Here is a 19696-nt window from a genome sequence, read left to right on the forward strand (position 1 = left end):
TCTACGAGGAAAACTACAAAACACAGATGAAAGAAATTATATATGACATAAAGAAATGGATAAACAATTCATACCCATAGATCAGAAGACTCAATATTGTGAAAATAACCATACTGTCCAAAGTAATCTACAGATTAAATGTAATTCCTATCAAAATACCAACATAATTTTTCACAGAATTAGAGAAAACAATCCTAAAATTCATATGGAGTCAAAAAAGAGCTTAAGTAGCCAAAACAATACTAAACAAAAAGAACAAAGCCGGAGGCATCACATTACCTGACTTCAAACTACACTACAAGGCTGCAGTAACTAAGACAGCATGGTACTGGTATAAAAATAGACACACAGATCAATGGAACAGAATAGAGAACTCAGAAATAAAGCCACATACCTACAGCCAATTGATCTTCAATGAAGTTGACAAAACACATACTGGGGAAAGAACACCTTTTTAAGGGTACTGAGATAGCTGGTTAGCTACATGCAGAAGAATGAAACTGGGCCCCTATTTCTCACCACATATGAAAATCAATTCAAGATGGGCTGGGTGTGGTGGCTTATGCCTGTAATCCCAGTACTTTGGGAGGCTCAGGTGGGTAGATCACCTGAGGTCAGGAGTTCGAGACTGGCCTGGCCAACACAATGAAACCCTGTCTCTACTAAAAATACAAAACTTAGCAGGGCGGGGTAGTACACACCTGTAATTCCAGCTACTGGAGAGGCTGAGGCAGGAGAATCGCTTGAACCCGAGAGGCAGAGGTTGTAGTGAGCCAAGACTGTGCCACTGCACTCCAGCCTAGGCAACAGAGTGAGACTCCACTCAAAAAAAAAAAAAAAAAAAAAAAAAGCTGGGTGCAGTGGCTCATGCCTGTAATCCCGGAACTTTGGGAGGCTGAGACAGGCGGATCACCTGAGGTCAGGAGTTTGAGACCAGCCTGACCAACATGGAGAAACCCCATCTCTACTAAAAATACAAAATTAGGGCTGGGCGCGGTGGCTCACCTGAGGTCAAGAGTGCAAGACCAGCCTGGTCAACATGGTAAAACCCCATCTCTACTAAAATAAAAAATTAGCCGGGTGTGGTAGCGTGCACCTGTAATCCCAGTTACTCGGAAGGCTGAGGCAGGAGAAAACTGCTTAAGCCTGGGAGGCTGAGGTTGCAGTGAGCCAAGATCACGCCACTGTACTCCAGCCTGGGCAACACAGCTATACTCCATCTCAAAAAAAATAAAATAAAATAAATAAATAAATAAAAACCTCAAAAGCAAATGCAACAAAACCAAAAAGAGACAAATGGGCATAAAGGAAAAAGCTCCTGCACAGCAAAAGAAATAACAGAGTAAACAAACAACCTGCAGAATGAAAGAAAGTATTTGCAAAATATGCATCCAACAACCACAACAAAAATGCTTGCACCTGTATGTTTATTGCAGTACTATTTGCAATAGCAAAGGTATGGGATCAACCTAAATGTTCATCCATGAATGAATGATTAAAGAAAGTGATACACACACACACACACTGGAGTACTATTCAACCATCAAAAAGAATGAAATCATGTCTTTTGCAGCAACATGGATGGAACTAGAGGCCATTGTCTTAAGTGAAATAACTCAGAAAGTCAAGTACCACATGCTCTCACTTGTAAGTGGGAGGTAAATAATGTGTGCACATGGACACAGACAGTGGAATAATACACATTGGGGACTCAGAAGGGTGGGAAGGGGGTGAGGGATTGAAAATTACTTAATGGGTACAATGTATACTATTTGAGTGACGGCTACGTGAAAAGCCCAGGCTTCACCACTATACAATATATCCATGTGACAAAAGGACACCTGTACCCCTTAAATCTATAAAAATAAAGTTTTGTTTTTGTTTTTGTTTTGAGACAGAGTCTCGCTCTGTCACCCAGACTAGAGTGCCGTGGCACAATCTCGGCTCACTGCAACCTCTGCCTCCAGGGTTCAAGTGATCCTTCCTCCTCCCAAGTAGCTGGGACCACAGGCGTGCAGCACCACACCCAGCTAATTTTTGTATTTTTAGTAGAGACGGGGTTTTGCCATGTTGGCCAGGCTGGTCTTTAACTCCTGGCCTCAAGTGATCCACCCGCCTCTGCCTCCCAAAGTGCTGGGGTTACAGGTGTGAGCCACCGCACCCGGCCTAATTTTGTTTGTTTTTTTGAGACAGAGTCTCACTCTGTTGCCCAGGCTGGAGTGCAGCGGCACAATGTCTGATCACTGCAACCTCTGTCTGCTGGGTTCAAGCGATTCTCCTGCCTCAGCCTCCCACATAGCTGGGATTACAAGCACCTGCCACCATGTCTGGCTAATTTTGTATTTTTTTTTTCTTTTTCTTTGCATAGATGGGGTTTCACCATGCTGTCCAGGCTGGTCTTGAACTCCTGGCCTCAAGTGATCTGCCCACCTTGGCCTCCCAAAGTGCTAGGATTACAGGTGTGAGCCACCACGCTCAGCCAAGTTAAATTTTTAAAAGGCTTGTAAAAACGAAATACTTCTGGTAAACAAAGAACACTATATATAAAGTTTAAACAAATTGTGACTGACTGGAAAAGATACTTGATACACAAGCATAGACACATGCATGCACACTGAAATATAGAAAAAATATTTGCTACATGTGTATCTGAGAGTACACACAAACATATCTGACAAAGAACTTCTGTAATCAGCAAAATAAGACAAGTAACCTAATAAAAAATTTGCAAGACAAATAAAGAAGTACTTCAGAGAATGAGAAAACTCAAATGGCTAATAAGTATAAAAACAGAAGATCAACCTCTTCTGTAGTCAAATGCAAATTAAAATTAAAGATACTACTTGAAAATACTAGATTGGCAAAAATTAAGAAGTTTTATGATATTAGTACTGGCAATAATATGAGGAAATGAAACACGTATTGTTCACAGGAATATAAATTGGTGCAGCTATAATCTAGAGAAATTTGGCAGTATTTAGTGAAAAAGCTACATGCATATTTTACAGGATCCAGAAATTCTACTTCTCAGTATATACTTTAAACTGACTCAGGAATACAAAGAGGCATAGACATCTATGAAGAAATCCCTTGCAGCACTATTTGTAATAATAACCAAAGAACTGGAAACAATTATCTACCAATCAATAAATAAAATGCTGTGATATTAGTATTTGATAGAACACAACCCAACAGTGAAGAGGAATTATTAATATATGAATATGGACAGACCTCAAAAATAATATTGAGTGAAAAAAAGAAACAGGCTGGGCGGGGTGTCTCATGCCTGTAATCCCAGCACTTTGGGAGGCCAAGGTGGACGGATCACCTAAGGTCAGGAGTTCGAGATCAGCCTGGCCAACATGGTGAAACCCCATCTCTACTAAAAATACAAAATTAGCCAGGCATGGTGGCACATGCCTGCAATTCCAGCTACTTGGGAGGCTGAGGCAGGAGAATCACTTGAACCCAGGAGGTGGAGATTGCAGTGAGCGAAGATTGTGCCATTGCACTCCAGCCTGGGTAACAAGAGTGAAACTCCATCTCAATAAAAAAGGGAAAAAAAAAGAAACAATGAGATGTACAGCACAATATAATTCATGCCATAAAAGGAAAAAATTTTACCCATAGAAAATACCATAGACTGTGCATGAATATATGTATGTCTAAATAAATATATGGAAGATGGCTTGGAAGGACACACATCAAATACCCAAGAGTAGATGACTATGGGTGAATAAAAGAAGGAAATTGGATCAGGGACGAGGACTGAACAAGACAAAAACTAAACTATAATCAAATATAAAAGAGGAGTCATGCATGGACTGATATGACCAAGGATCATAAACTGAGGAGGCTGTCTGAACAATCATTTTCGGTGTTTCTGGAGCATAAGCCAAACACAAAATAAAAATTTCCTCACCTTGAAATACCATAAAAGCAGATGCTTAAAGGAAATATTTAAAAAGTAAAAGAGAAAGAACTGGCCGCCTGCCTGTCAAGTAGCTTACCGGAGTACACAACACATGAGCAGCAGATGGGTGGGGACATTAGCTGGATTGAGCATACTGGGAGTGTCTGACTTCATACAGGCCAGGAAGGCCCGCATCCTTCTGTTCTTGTCTTCAACTGCTTTGCCTAGCCAGAGCTTCTTGAGGTTTGGGCAAGTCCATTCCCGAAATGTCAGTGCAGACACCAGCTCAGGGGTTTGAGGTGACTTCCCTTTATAGGCAGACCACTCTTTAAGGATCACTGAAGGAACTGGAAAACAGAAATTGAGGAAAAAGAGGCTCTAGAGAATCTCTTAGCATTTCTACAGCTAGCCACAGGACATTGACAGGCTCCATCGCATTTCAACTCCTAATTTTCTGTCACAATAATTTTTATTTTTAGCAGCAGGAATAGTACATGTTTATGAAGTGCTTGATATGCAAGTACTTTATATATATTATCTCATTTACTCCTCACAAAAATCCTGAGTGGGAACTATTATGATACATTATCACAAAACAAAATGCTCATTTTGCAGATAAAGAAATCAAGGGACCGGGGGTGGTGGTTTACACGTTTAATCCCAGCAATTTGGGAGGCTGAGGCAGGAGGATCGCTTGAGCCCAGGAGTATAAGACCAGCCTGGGCAAGATGGAGAGATCCCACCTCCACAGAAAGTTTAAAAATTAGCTGGGTGTGGTGGCACGTGCCTGTAGTTCCAGCTACTTGGGAGGCTGAGGCAGGAGTATCCCTTGAGCCTAGGAGTTTGAGGCAGCAGTGAGCTATGATCTTCCCACTGCACTCCAGCCTGGGTGACAGAGTGAAATCCTGTCTCTAAAAATAAAATAAAATAAAATAAAATAAAATAAAATAAAATAAAATAAAATAAAAAGGCCAGGCGTGGTGGCTCATGCCTGTAATCCCAGCATTTTGGGAGGCCGAGGTGGGCAGATCACTTGAGGTCAGGAGTTCAAGACCAGCCTGGCCAATATGGTGAAACCTCGTCTCTACAAAAACAAAACAAAAAAACCAAAAAACAAAATTAGCCAGGCATAGTGGCGGGTGCCTGTAATCCCAGCTACTCTGGAGGCAGAGGCAGGAGAATCGCTTGAACCTGGGAGGCGGAGATTGCAGTAAGCCAAGATCAAGTCACCACACTGCAGCCTGGGCGACAGAGCGAGACTTTGTCTGAAAAAAAAAAAAAAAGTAACTTGGAGAAATAAATCAAGGTCCAATGTCACACATTTCTTAGTTACTCTGAATCTTATTTTTTCAGTAGATGCACGAGGCTAGGCAAGGAAAGAAGCACAAAGAAGAATTATGTAAATATCTGGCTTTATAATACACAATGAGATACCCCAAAAGACATTAAGATATTTCACAAAATTCTTGAAAAAATCAACATCTTTCAGATTTACAAAGGCAGGCTGGGCGCAGTGGCTCACGGCTGTAATCCCAGTACCTTGGGAGGCTGAGGTGGGCAGATCACCTGAGGTCAGGAGTTCAAGACCAGCCTGACCAACATGGAGAAACCCCGTCTCTACTAAAAATACAAAATTAGCTGGGTGTGGTGGCGCATGCTTGTAATCCCAGCTACTCGGGAGGCTGAGGCAGGAGAATCACTTGAACTTGGGAGGCGGAGATTGCGGTGAGCCGAGATCGTGCCATTGCACTCCAGCCTGGGCAACAAGAGCAAAACTCCATCTCAAAAGAAAAAAAAAAAGATTTACAAAGGCATAACAGAGCAGGAAAACGTGGCTTCTATATATTTCTACTCCACCTCAGATTCCTCAGCTATGGCCTCCCTCTTCTATTTGAGATGTCAAGCATCTATTCAGCCACCCAAGCAAGAGACTTGGAAATCATTCCAAAGCCTTCTTTCTTTTCCATGTCCTACACATCTGGTTATTAACAAAGTCTTGCTGATTCTACCTCCTTATAATCCCTTCTAACTGTCCTGTTTTCTCTTTCACAGCAGCGGTTCAAATATTATCTTTGACCTGACAAGAGTCTCAAGACTGTTTCTACCTTTATCCTGTTTGGTCTCCCTCACACCCGTGCTCCACAACCACTAGAATGTTCTTATTTAAACAAATTTTTTAGTTTGAAATAATTATAGATTCACAGGAAGTTGCAAAGATAGTAGAGAGAGGTCCTGTGTACCCTTCGCCCAGTTTCTCCAATGGTGCTATCTCTTAAATAATTATAATACAACGTCAAAGCCAGGAAAGTGACATTGGTACAATGTAAGTGTGTAGTTCTATGTTGTATGGATTTGTGTAACCACCACCGCAATCAAGATACAGAACAAACCCATAACCACGAAGATTTTCATTGTGCCAACCCTTTACAGTCACAAACAATGACTTCCAGCACCATCCCTAACTTACGGAAACCACTAATCTATTGTCCATCTACAATTTTTTCATTTTGAGGACATCATATAAGTGGAATTATATAGTATACGACCTTTTGAAACTGGCATTGGCCGGGCGTGGTGGCTCACACCTGTAATCGCAGCACTTTGGGAGGCTGAGGCAGGCGGATCACCTGAGGTTGGGAGTTTGAGACCAGCCCGATCGACATGGAGAAACCCTGTCTCTACTAAAACTACAAAATTAGCTGGGTGTGGTGGCACATGCCTGTAATCCCAGCTACTCGGGAGGCTGAGGCAGGAGAATCACTTGAACCCAGGAGGCGGAGGTTGCAATGAGCCAAGATTGCACCATTGGACTCCAGCTTGGGCAACAAAAGTGAAATTCCATCTTAAAAAAAAAAATAGAACCTGGCATTTTCACTCAGCATGTGCCCTTAAGATCCATCCATGTTGTTGCATGTATCAATAGTTCATTCTGTTTTTTTTACTGAGTAGTATTCCATGGCATGGATGTACCACAGTTTAATCATTCACCCACTGAAGCATATCTGGGTTGCTTCCAGTTTGGGGTTATAATGCTGTCTTGTGAATATGTTCCTGCATGAAAATAAGTCTTCAATATAAATGCCCAAGAGTGTAAGTGCTGAGTTGTATAAGTCTATTTTTAGTTTTGAAAGAAAATGACAAATTATTTTCCAGAATGGCAGTACCATTTTACATTCCTGCCAGCATTTATGAGTGATCCAGCTTCTCTGCATCCTCTCCGGGATATGGTGTTATCACTATTATTCACCTTTGCCGTTTTGGTAAGTATGTAGTGATATTTCATTGTGGTTTTAATTTGTATTTTTCTAATGGCTGCTATGTTGAACATCTTTTCATGTCTTTGCCATATGTATATCTTCTTCAGTGAAATGTCTGTGCATGTCTTTTGCCAATTTTCTAATTCAATTGTTTTTGTTATGTTCAGTTTTGAGAGTTCTTTATATATTTTAGATACTAGTATAGATATGTGGTACTTGTTCAACTATGGATGTCCAGTTGATCTAACACCATTTATATAAAAAACAAACAACAACAACAACAAAAAACTATCCTTCCTCCAATGAAGTGCTTTTGCAGCTTTGTCAAAAATCAGTTTGCTGGCCAGGCATGATGGCTCACACCTGTAATCCCAGTTGAGGCTGAGGCAGAATTGCTTGAGCCTGGGAGGCAGAGGTTGCAGTGAGCGGAGATCGTGCCACTGTGCTCCAGCCTGGGCAATAGAGCGAGACTCTGTCTCAAAAAAAAAAAAAAAAAAAAAAAAGCAGTACTCATATGGGACTATTTCTGGATGCCCTGTTGTATTCCATTGATCTATGTGTCAATACCTCTGCCTATAATCTTTTTTTTTTTTTTTTTTTTTTTAAGACAGGGTCTCACTCTGACACCCAGACTACAGTGCAGTGGAGTGATCTCAGCTCACTGCAACCTCTACCCACCGGGCTCAAGTGATCCTCTCACCTCAGCCTCCTGAGGAGCTGGGACCACAAGTAATACACCACCACACCTGGCTATACATATTTTTTGTATTTTTAGTAGAGATGGGGTCTCTCCATGTTGCCCAGGCTGGTCTCGAATTCCTGAGCTCAAGGGATCCACCCACCTTGGCCTCCCAAAGTGCTGGGATTACAAGCGTGAGCCACCATGCCTGGCCTACAATCTTAATTACTGTAGCTACCTAGTAAGTCTTACAATCAGGTTCAGCAATTGCTTTCAACTTATTCTTCCTTTTCAAAAATCATTTTAGCTAGTTTAATTCCTTTGTCTTTCCACATAAACATTAGAGTCATCTTGTCTATATTTACAAAGAATCTTGCTGGGATTTGGATAGGAATTGCATCACACCTGTGTTATCAATTTGGGGAGAACTGACATCTTTACTATGTTGAGTTTTCTAATCCATGAACATCTGTATCTCCCCATTTATTTAGATCTTTGATTTCTTTCATCAGCATTTTGTGACTTTCAGCATACAGACTTTGAACACCTTTTGTTAAATTTTTAACTATTTCATTTTCTTTGGAAGGACTGTAAATGGTCTTGTACTTTGTTTCAGTTCCACATATTCATTGTTAGTATATATAGAAAGGTAATCAATTTTTATATATTTATCTTGTATCCTGCAACCTTAACAAATTCACTTATTAGTTCCAGGAGTTTTGTTGTAGATTCCTTGTGATTTTCTACATAGACTGACTATATACCACCTGCAATTACAGTTTTATTTCTTCCTTACTGATGTCTATGTCTTCTATTTCATTTTCTTGCCTTACTGGTCTGGCTAAAACTTCTAGTACTATGTTGAAGAGCAGTGGAAAGAGTAGACATTCTAGCCTTCTTCCTGATTTTAGAAGAAAAACATCTTTCACCATTAAGTACAGTTGATCCTTGAACACAAGTTTGAGCTACACGGGTCCACTTATGCAGAAATTTTTTTCAACCAAACACTGACAGAAAACACAGAATTCACATGATGCCAAACCCACGTATATAGGGGGCCAACTTTTCATATACACAGGTTCTGCAGGGCCTACCTACTGTGGGACTTGATTATGAGTGAATTTTAGTATATGTGGGGGTCCTGGAACCAATCCCCCATGTATGGCAAGGAATGACTCTATGTTAGCTGTAGGTTCTTTGTAGATATTCTTTATCTTGAGGAAGTTCCCCTCTGTTCTTAGTTTCCTGATAGTTCTTATCATGAATGAGTGTTGAATTTTGTCAAATGCTTTTTCTGCATCCATTGATATAATCACATGATTTTTCTTCTTTAGCCTGTTTATTTAGTGGATTATATTTATAGATTTTTCAAATATTGAACAAGTCTTAAAATAATGGAATAAATCCTACTTGGCCTTGGCCAGGGCATGTAATTCATTCTATATATAGCTGAATTCCCCTGGCTGATATTTCATTAAGAATTTTTGCATCCATATTGTCTTAGTCAATTTGGGCTGCTATAACAAAGTACCACAGACTAGGAGGCTTATAAACAACAGAAATTGATTTCTTACAATTGTGGAGGCTGGGAAGTCTAAGATCAAGGTATTGGCAGAGACATTTGGTGAGAACCTGCTTCCTGGTTTGCAGATGGCTGTCTTCTCATTGTATCCTCATATAGTGGAGAGTAGAAAGAGCTATCTGGGGTTCCTTTTATAAGGGCACTAATCTCATTCATGAAGGTTCCATACTCATGACCTAATTACCTCCCAAAGGCCCCATCTCCTAATAGCATCACATTGGGGGTTAGGATTTCAACATATGAATTGCGGGGGACAGGAACACTCAATCCATAACATATATTGATGAAGGATACTGGTCTGAAGTGTTGTTTTTATGTACTCCCTTTTCTTTTTAAGAGATGAGATGGCCAGGCGCAGTGGCTGACGCCTGCAATCCCAGCACTTTGGGAGGCCGAGGCAGGCGGATCATGAGGTCGGGAGATCGAGACCATCCTGGCTAACACGGTAAAACCCCGTCTCTACTAAAAATACAAAAAATTAGCCAGGCGTGGTGGCGGGTGCCTGTAGTCCCAGCTACTCAGGAGGCTGAGGCAGGAGAATGGTGTGAACCTGGGAGGTGGAGCTTGCAGTGAGCCGAGATCATTCCATTGCACTCCAGCCAGCAAGACTCCGTCTCAAAAAAAAAAAAAAAAAGAGATCTTACTCTGTTACCCAGGCTGGAGTGCAATGGAGTGATCACAGCCCACTGCAGCCTCAAACTCCTGGATACAAGCAATCATCTGGCCTCAGCCTGTGAAACAGCTGGGACTACAGGTATGCACCATGCTCAGCAATATTAAATAATTTTTTTTTTTTTTTTAGTGATGGAGTCTCACTATGTTGCCCAGGCTGGTCTCAAACCCCTGGCCTCAAGCATCTTCCCGCTTGGGCCTCCCTAGGTATTGAGATTACAGACGTGAGCCACCATGCCTGGCCCAGGTATCTTTTTTGATATAATGATTTATTTCTCTTTGAATGTATAACCAGTAGTGCGATTGCTAGATCGAATGGTAGTTCATTTTTTAGTTCTTTGGGAAAACTTTGTATTATTTTCTATAAAGGTTGTACTAATTTACATTCCTACCAACAGTATAGAAACATCCCCTTTTCTCTGCATTCTTGCCAACATCTGTTGGTTTTAGACTTGGTTCACTGCATCCTCCACCACCCAGGTTCATGCGATTCTCATGCCTCAGCCCCACTCCCCTTCTCGCCACCCTCCACCCCCTCGAGAAGCTAGGATTACAAGTGTGTGCCGCCATGCCCAGCTAATTTATTGTGTTTTTAGTAGAGATGGGTTTCGTCATGTTGGCCAGGCTGGTCTCAAACTCCTGGCCTCATGTGATCTGCCCGCCTCAGCCTCCCAAAGTGCTTGGATTACAGGCATGAGCCACTGCACCCAGCTCATTGTGTTTTAAAAGCCTTTCTCTGATAGCTAATGATGCTGAGTATTTTTTCATATATTTGTTGGCCACTTGTATGTCTTCTTTTGTAAAATGTCTGTTCTTGTCCTTTGCCTACTTTTTAATGGGGTTATTCGCTTTTTTCTTGTTGAGTTCCTTGTAGATTCTGAATATTAGCCCTTTGTCCAATGCATAGCTTGCAAATATTTTTCCCATTCTGTAGGCTATTTACTGTTGATTGTTTCTTTTGATATGCAAAAGTCAAACATGTTTATAACTGTTTATCAAAGCATTTTTATGGTGGTTGTTGTGAAATCCTTGTCAGATAATCAAACTTCTATCATCTCTATGTTCATTTTCTTTTCTTGAGGTCTGAATTTGATATCTTTCTGGTCCTAGGTATGATGAGAAATTTTCCACTGAAAACGACATTTTGGGTATTATTTTAAAAGACTCTGGATCTTACTTAAACCTTGTGTATCAGTAGGCCTTTTCTGACCCTACTATGGTGGGTGAAGGGGGATACTGTGTCATTATTGACAGGTGAAAGTGGAAGTCCTGGCTCCCCACTTGACCTTGACCCTCCCTAGCAGGAGCAGGTAGGGGCACCTCATTACAGCCTGGGTAAGTATGGAAGTCTAGGTTCTTCATTTGGCCTTTGCTGGGAGGGCTGGAGGTAGACCAGTTTTCCTGTGGTATTTGGGTGGAGTACAGAGATTATTATTTTAAAATCTTTGTGTTGTTAGGTTGTTCCTTTCTGGTCCTTTGGCCAGAGAAAGTAGGTTTTGTGGGAGGCTTATACTGGTCTGCAGCTGTTGACATTTATGGGCTGCCAGTTTGTCCCACACCCAGTCTGGAATATGTGAGGCAAAAAAAAATTCAGGGAACTCACCACTGCACCACTGTGTCATTCCTTGGGCCCCAAGATTTCTACTTTCTAGTGTCTTGTGCTTGTTTTATGAATAATATCCTGGGCTTTTAGTTGTACTTAGCATGAGGACTAAGGAAAAGTACATCTGATCAACTCTATCTTCCCAGAAACAGAGAAATGTTCTTTTGAACACACTAATTTGACTATGACACTGTGTAGCTTAAAATACTTCAGTGTCTCCAACTACCTACAGGTTCAAATCCCAAAACAAAAAAATCACGGGAGAGAGACTGTTAGATACACCTCTATGTTCCCAAAGCCCAGTATGGTTCTTTCTTTTTGTATGTGAGACAGGGTCTCCTGTCACCCAGGCTGGAGTGCAGTGGCACGATCACAGCTCACTGCAGCCTCAACCTCCCAGGGTCAAGCAATCCTCCCACCTCAGCCCTACAAGTAGCTGGGACTAGAGGCACATGCCACCATGCCCAGCTAATTTTTTTTTTTTTTTTTTTTTTCTGAGATGGAGTTTCACTCTTGTTGCCCAGGCTGGAGTGCAATGGCACGATCTCAGCTCACCACAATCTCCGCCTCCTGAGTTCAAGCGATTCTCCTGCCTCAGCCTCCCGAGTAGCTAGGATTACAGGCATGCTCCACCATGCCTGGCTAATTTTGTATTTTTGGTAGAAAGGGGGTTTCTCCATGTTGGTCAGGCTGGTCTCAAACTCCCGACCTCAGGAAATCCACTCGCCTCGGCCTCCCAAAGTGCTGGGATTACAGGCATGAGCCACTGCACCTGGCCTGTTTTTTTTTTTCTTTTTTTCTTTTTTTTTTTTTTGAGACAGGGTCTCACTCTGTCACCCAGGCTGGAGTACAGTAACATGATCAGGGCTCACTGCAGTCTTAACCTCCCAGACTCAATCAATTCTCCCATCTCAGCCCCCCAAGTAGCTGGGACTACACGTGTACACAACCATGCCTAATTTTTTAGATTTTTAGTAGAGGCGGAGTTTCTCCATGGTGCCCAGGCTGGTCTTGAACTCCTGGACTCAAGTGATCTATTCGCCTCGGCCCCACAAAGTACTGCGATTACAGGCATGAGGCACAGCGCCCGACATTTTTTCTAGTGATGGAGTCTTGCCATGTTGCCCAGGCTGGTCTTGAATTCCTGAGCTTAAGTGATCTGCCTGCCTTGGCCTCCCAAAGTGCTGGGATTACAGGTATTTATAAGTAGTAGTCACTCTAAATGTTTGATAATTGCAGAATTGGGGCTTAAGTTAATGTGTTCCCAGTATCAGTATGCATTTTGTTGAATGTTACATTTTCTTAAAGACTACTGCATAGCCAAAGGTACCCAATGTGCCTGAACAGACATATCTGCTCTGTGTCAAGTGCTGAGAGAATTGTCATAGCTAGAACTACACTTACCTTCCACAGGTAGCCGCCGTCGCATGGCCAAGCGTTCCATTTTCCTCTGTGTCTCTGCCAGACTAAAAAGAACTCCATATACATATTGACGAGCTGACCGGAATAAGAGAGCAGCTGGAGGCAGCTCCATGTTACACTCATCCTCAATACATACGGGAATCTTAATTTCACCCTAACAAGAGAACATTCCAGGGAAAAGGAAAAAATGAGTTACCTCAAGGTTTAGAACTGAGCTGAGAAGAACCAATAATAAACTGTAGCCTCTGTGGCCTATCCACTAAATTTTTTATTTGTATTTAGACAGAGTTTCATACTAAAAAGAAGCTGTAACGAGCTTAGCTGATTGCAGCTAACTTATAAGCTATATTTCATTTTTAAAGTTTCAACGGACCGGCACGGTGGCTCAAGCCTGTAATCCCAGCACTTTGAGAGGCTGAGGTGGGCGGATCACCTGAGGTCAGGAGTTCAAGACCAGGTGAAATCCCGTTTCTACTACAAATACAAAAAGTTAGTCAGGCATGGTGGCGGGCACCTGTAGTCCCAGCTACTCAGGAGGCTGAGGCAGGAGAATCGCTTGAACCTGGGAGGCAGAGGTTGCAGTGAGCCAATATCGTGCCACTGCACTCCAGCTTGGGCAACAGAGCGAGACTCTGTCTCAAAAAATAAAATAAAATAAAGTCTCAACAATGACTATAGCTAACGAATGGGGAAAGTCCACGTTAGGCATTTTGCTGGAGGATGGATATGTAAAAGACCGGAGGAGGGGAACAGCTTTGCAGAAGTAGAAAAAGAAATAAGGAAAAGGGCATAAAGCCTCTTGGACTGTGTTCATCCCTAGAACCAGATTCCACCAACTTGGTGCATTATCTACTTCAAAATCTCACAATTACACTTATCTATTAGGGGCCTCATTTACCACACAGTCCCAACTCCTGCTAGTCTGGCCTCACCTAAGGCCTTAGTGTGATGAGGGGCCCACTGCATATGGCCTTCTTTTTCTAACTTCATATACCAATGATCAGAATGTTCTCTGGTAACACACAGTCCTAGGAAGTAGGAAGTACAGTGTTAAGAGCAGGGAGGTAGGTGCTGATGTGCTGCCTCACCTTAGTGAGGACATGGTAGATATATGGGTACATGAGACCCCGCCGGTGTCTGTGTTCAGCAACTCGCAAGACTTCTGGAGCTACTGGAGGTAAGGGTGGAATGGTGATATCCATGTGGTTCCTCGTAGACATAGACAGCAGAGATGGGATGTGGGGCTCACCATCACCTAGGCTCGCTTCTGAAACTCCAGTATCAACAGGCTGTGCCCAGGACCCTCTGTCACGATTGGGATTTCCCCACTCAGGCTGGTGCTGAAATGCTTCTGTGATATGACTAAAAAATTTAGAAAGACAGTGTCAAACAAAAAAAGGGAGATTGATAAAGATATTCCTACTTAAGATGCCTGTTCTGGACCCAAGGGGTCTCACAAACCCTTTGGAGGCCAGGACACTGGGTTAGCACTGGACTGGTACTTTTCCTCTCAATGGCCATTACTGACTTCCTAGCTTCTTTCATCTGACACCAACCAAAGTGATCAAAAGTCATGGTAATCACTCTGGACCCTTTATACCTTGTAAGAGGCCATGTTTAGAGTTTGCTTATGTTTTAAGAAAATAACCACAATTACAACCTCAAAGCAGCTCTGTTTCCCAGGAATAATCTGCTTAGAGGAATAATCTGCCAACAAATGGGCTAGCACAAATCCCACTGTTTTAATCCTCAGAACCCTGTCTTAGTTACTAAGCAATGTAATGGCTTACTCAACGATTCCACTATTTCCACTCTATAAATGCTTTTCTTTTTTTGACATTTAATCTACCCTCCTCACAAATTAAGAAATGACAGCCACAATACCCATACGAAGGCTTCCTTAACTAGCTACTATGCTGCCTTTTACCTTAGTTGCCTGGGTGTTTGAAAATTATCATCTGCACAAGGCCAAATAAGCATGAAGTGGGCAAGCATAGAAAACGTTTTCCTGCTTTGCTTTCCTAAGAGCAAAACACTACAGAGGAAAGCCAGGAATTACACTTCCCCACACCCTCCACCCATCTAACAAGCAAAATAACATAGATGCCTCAGAAATCTATTTCCTTAGGTGTCTACAGAGATACTTACTCAGAGCTAGCTCCATTTGGCTCATCACCATCAGAGGAAGAGGAGTGGGAAGAGTCTGGTCCCAAAGGAGGTGAGGCTTTAGAAGGCAGGTAATTGGGAAACTGGGATGCAGAAGAGTCATAGGAGACAGCCCAATTGGCAAAGGGGTTGGTCTGCAGCATGGGATCCTCAGAAAAAGCATGGGATTCCCCCAAAGCATGGGAGGAGAAGAGAAGAGATGAGCTGGGTCCCACTGGGAATGGTGGTGGATATTTCACTTTCTGGGGCACTTGGTGAGAAAACTAAACGATAAAACAGACAGAAAAGCTATTTAACATTTTATAAGGCTCCAAGATGGCTCCCTCAGAAGTTGTGACACAGTGGATGATGCCAGTAGTGGAGACTGTTGAGATACAAAGTACCTACTTAATAATGAGAAATGATTCTAACAGTGATGTATGAACAGAATCCTCCACAGGCAGGACAATGAACAGCTGAAGTCTCCTAGAACTATTCTCTGATATTAGCTAATTTATTTTCACAATGACTAGTGGTTACTGATTTGGATGCTTTTTTTGCATAGTGTTCCAGCCGTAAGTTGAGAAGGTAATGTAGTATATATAGCCTTGACAGTGTAATAACTCTGAATCACCCTAACTCCTCAGATTATAAAAATCAGGAAGCAACCTGAGTCTAATGCTATCAAATGGTCTCAGGTTTCTCAAAGGATGCTTACCATTGGCTTTCCAGGAGAAATGGTGCCCACTTGATTTTGTGGAAGGGGATTTCCAAGCCTATTATTCCGAAAACCTGAAGCCAAGAGAAAGAGCTATACTTCAGTCAATCCTAATAATTTTACCGTGTTATATTCTGCTCACCCCATATCACCTGAAAAAGTGTTATTAATAAATAAGTTACAATTTATTGAACAGCTACTATGTGCCATGCTGGGAACCTTACATAAATTATTTCATCTGATAAGAATCTTATAAAGTAGGTATCATGAGCCACATTTCATACAAATGTGACTTGCCAAGGTTCACTTGCTGGTAATTAGCAGAAGCGGAATTCCAACTCAGGCCAGACCCCAAAGACAGGGCTATTTTACATGTACCAGGCCAGAATGGGGGTTGGCATCAGAAGAAGCCCAAGCTAAGGAAATGGCATTGCACCCCATCTGTAAATTTGAGAAAGCAGGGCTTTTTTTTTTTTTGAGGTGGAATTTCACTCTTGTTGTCCATGCTGGAGTGCAATGGCACGATCTCGGCTCACTGCAACCTCCGCCTCCCGGGTTCAAGCGATTCTCCTGCCTCAGCTTCCTGAGTAGGTAGGATTACAGGCGCCTGCCATGATACCCAGTTAATTTTTTGTATTTTTCATAGAGATGGGATTTCACCATGTTGGCCAGGCTGGTTGTGAACTCCTGACCTCAGGTGATCCACCTGCCTCAGCTTCCCAAAATGCTGGGATTACAGGCGTGAGCCACTGCACCTGGCCAGGGCCCTTCTTATGTTACGTCTCTTACGACATAGAAATCAAAAGGAGAAAGCCTACCAAAAAGGGATGATGAATGACTTGTAGGAGAATACAACACGAACGAGTGATTCAACTCTGGTCCTGGAGTTCGTGAGGGACCAATTCAGTTTTCCCTATGAACAGAGCACCTTCAGGTCAGATGGAAGCCTTACCTAGAAAGGAGGGACCCACTGGCAGTGAAGAGAGTTTGGTTGTGACGGAATAGTACTCAACTGCTTTCTTGAATCGCTCTATTTTATCTTCTGTCCTGGACTGGATGTTGGAACATCAGATTTTCAGAAGAAAAAACAACATAAGAGTGTTTTTTTAATACAATTTATAATTTGGGAATCAAAATAATTATCAGAAATCAAATATTTAAAGAAACCTAAGACAGCAAATTTTCACTTTGCAGAAAGATTAGGCAGGGAGAAAGCATTATGAAACATAAAATATGGAATACTTAAAGCTTACTTATATTTTGTGCTATTCTAAAATGATTACACGATCATTACAAAAAAATACAATGGGATAAGGGGGAAAAAAATCACATAGTACCACCATCCAAATATATTTTGGTGTCTTTCCTTACAGTGCGTTTTATTATTTTACTACTATTATTATTATTATTATTATTTGAGACTGAGTCTGTCACTCAGTTCAGTGGTGCGATCTTGGCTCACTACAACCTCCACCTCCTGGGTTCAAGCAATTCTCCTGCCTCACCCTCCCGAGTAGCTGGGATTACAGGTGTGTGCCACCACGCCCAGCTAACTTTTGTATTTTTAGTAGAGGCAAGGTTTCACCATGATGGCCAGGCTGGTCTCGAACTCCTGACCTCAGGTGATCCACCCGCCTCGGCCTCCCAAAGTGCTGGGATTACAGGTGTATGCCACCGTGCCCAGCCAATTTTTTTATTTTTGCTCAGGCTGGTTTCAAACTCCTAGCCTCAAACAATCCTCCCGCCTCAGCTTCCCAAAGTGCTGGGATAATAGGCATGAACCACTGTGCCTGGCTTACAGTATTATTTTATATACTTTGTTTTGTTGATGTAGAGCTGGTCTATTTTAATGTACATATTTTTCTATAGTTGACAGTATGCTTTATGTACAATTTTGTATCTTGCTTTTATTATAATACTCTAATGTAAGTAATTTTGAATGGCTGCATATTTTGTCATTATGAATGTGTCATAAATTATGTAACCTCTTCCCTAATAAACAACACTTAGGTAATTTTTCACATTTGGCTTTTATAAGTTATACAGCAAAGAGTATATATTGTCTATATAAATTTTTTTCTGGATTTCAGATTATGCTCTTAAGAAAATATCCTAAAAATGAAATTATTGGTTCAAAAGGTATGAACATTAAAACCAAAGGCACTTAAACATACATAAAACTACAATATGACACCACTACATATCCACCAAAATGGCTAAAATAAAAGACTATCAATATCAAGCACTGGCAAGGATATGAAGTAACTGAACTCCAGTACATTGATGGTGGGAGTGTACACTGGTACAGTTTGGAAAACAATTTGGCAGTTTCTTATAAAATTAAATTACACTTTCCATATGATACAGCAATCCCACTTCTTCTAAGTATTTACCCAAGAGAAATGAGTACATATATCCACCGAAAGACATGAACAAGAATGTTAACAACTACTTTATTCATAATAGCCCCAAACTGGAAACAACTCAAATATATATCAATGGAAGAATAAACAAATTGTGGTATATTCATACAATGGATTACTATACAGTAATAAAAAAGAACAAAGTATTGATATACACGATAATATGTGTAAGTCTCAAAGATATTATACTGAGTGAAGAAGGGAGACATAAAAGAGTACACATAAACTGGGCCCGGTGGCTCACACCTGTAATCCCAGCACTTTGGGAGACTGAGGCAGGCAGATCACTTCTGCTCAGCAATTCAGACCAGCCTGAGTAACACGGTAAAATCCCGTCTCTGCAAAAAATACAAAAATTAGCTGGGTGTGGTGGCATGTGCCTGCAGTCCCAGGCACTCAGGGGGCTGAAATGGGAGGATCGCTTGAGTCTGGGAGGTCAAGGCTGCAGTGAGCCGAAATTGTGCCACTGCACTCCAGCCTGGGCAACACAGTGAGACCCTGCCTCAAAAAAAAAAAAAAAAAAAAAAAAGAGTACATATGAAGTTCAGGTAAAGGAGGGCCAGGCGCAGTGGCTCACACCTGTAATCTTGGCACTTTGGGAGGCCAAGGTGGGGCTCACCTGAGGCCAGGAGTTCGAGACCAGCCCGGCCAACATGGTGAAACCCTGTCTCTACTAAAAATACAAAAATTAGCTGGGCGTGGTGGCGCAGGCCTGTAGTCCCAGCTACTCAGGAGGCTGAGGCAAAAGAATCACTTGAACTCAGGACGTTGCAGTCAGCTGAGATCATGCCACTGCACTCCAGCCTAGGCAACAGAGCGAGACTGTCTCAACAAACAAAAAGTTCAGGTAAAGGCAAAACTAATCTATGGCAACAGAAGTAAAAATCAATGTTTATCTCTGGAGGGAAAGGGCTAAGAAGGGGCTTTTTCATTTATCAAGCCTTTTCCAAAGTTATTTAAAAGTCTCCTTGAATATAATTTTAAGACCATCATAATATTTCATCAAATTTCAGAATGGAAGATACTAAAGTCATTTTCAGTTTCTAATTATACATAACACTCTCACATAGGCATATTTTTATGTAGATCTTCTGGGTTATTTCATAGGGCAAATTTTTAGAAGTGTAGTTACTAGGTCAAAGGGTGTGATCATTTTCACAAACTCTTGACACATGATACTAAATCTCTTTCCAAAACAGATGTCTCGAGTTATAATACCATCATCATCAACGTATGAGAGTGTCCCACCATACAGCCCTAGTGTTGAGTATTCTCTACAAGT

At 41.7% G+C, this 19696-nt stretch overlaps 1 protein-coding gene across 3 annotated transcripts in view; it reads right to left on the reverse strand.

Moving 5' to 3' along the window:
* FAM120C (family with sequence similarity 120 member C) overlaps positions 1-19696 on the reverse strand; it is a 120255-nt gene that overhangs the window by 47904 nt on the left and 52655 nt on the right. For all 3 annotated transcript variants that reach the window (XM_005593672.5, XM_005593671.5, XM_005593670.5), the window contains exons 5-10: positions 16944-17043; positions 15992-16065; positions 15277-15557; positions 14217-14490; positions 13111-13282; positions 4011-4260 (exon numbers count right to left, since the gene is read on the reverse strand). In XM_005593672.5, the coding sequence (XP_005593729.2) occupies positions 4011-4260; positions 13111-13282; positions 14217-14490; positions 15277-15557; positions 15992-16065; positions 16944-17043 (1151 nt within the window). The remainder of the gene's footprint in view (positions 1-4010; positions 4261-13110; positions 13283-14216; positions 14491-15276; positions 15558-15991; positions 16066-16943; positions 17044-19696) is intronic.

Source organism: Macaca fascicularis, chromosome X, assembly GCF_037993035.2.
Source record: "Macaca fascicularis isolate 582-1 chromosome X, T2T-MFA8v1.1".
In the NCBI taxonomy this organism is placed as follows: domain Eukaryota; kingdom Metazoa; phylum Chordata; class Mammalia; order Primates; family Cercopithecidae; genus Macaca; species Macaca fascicularis.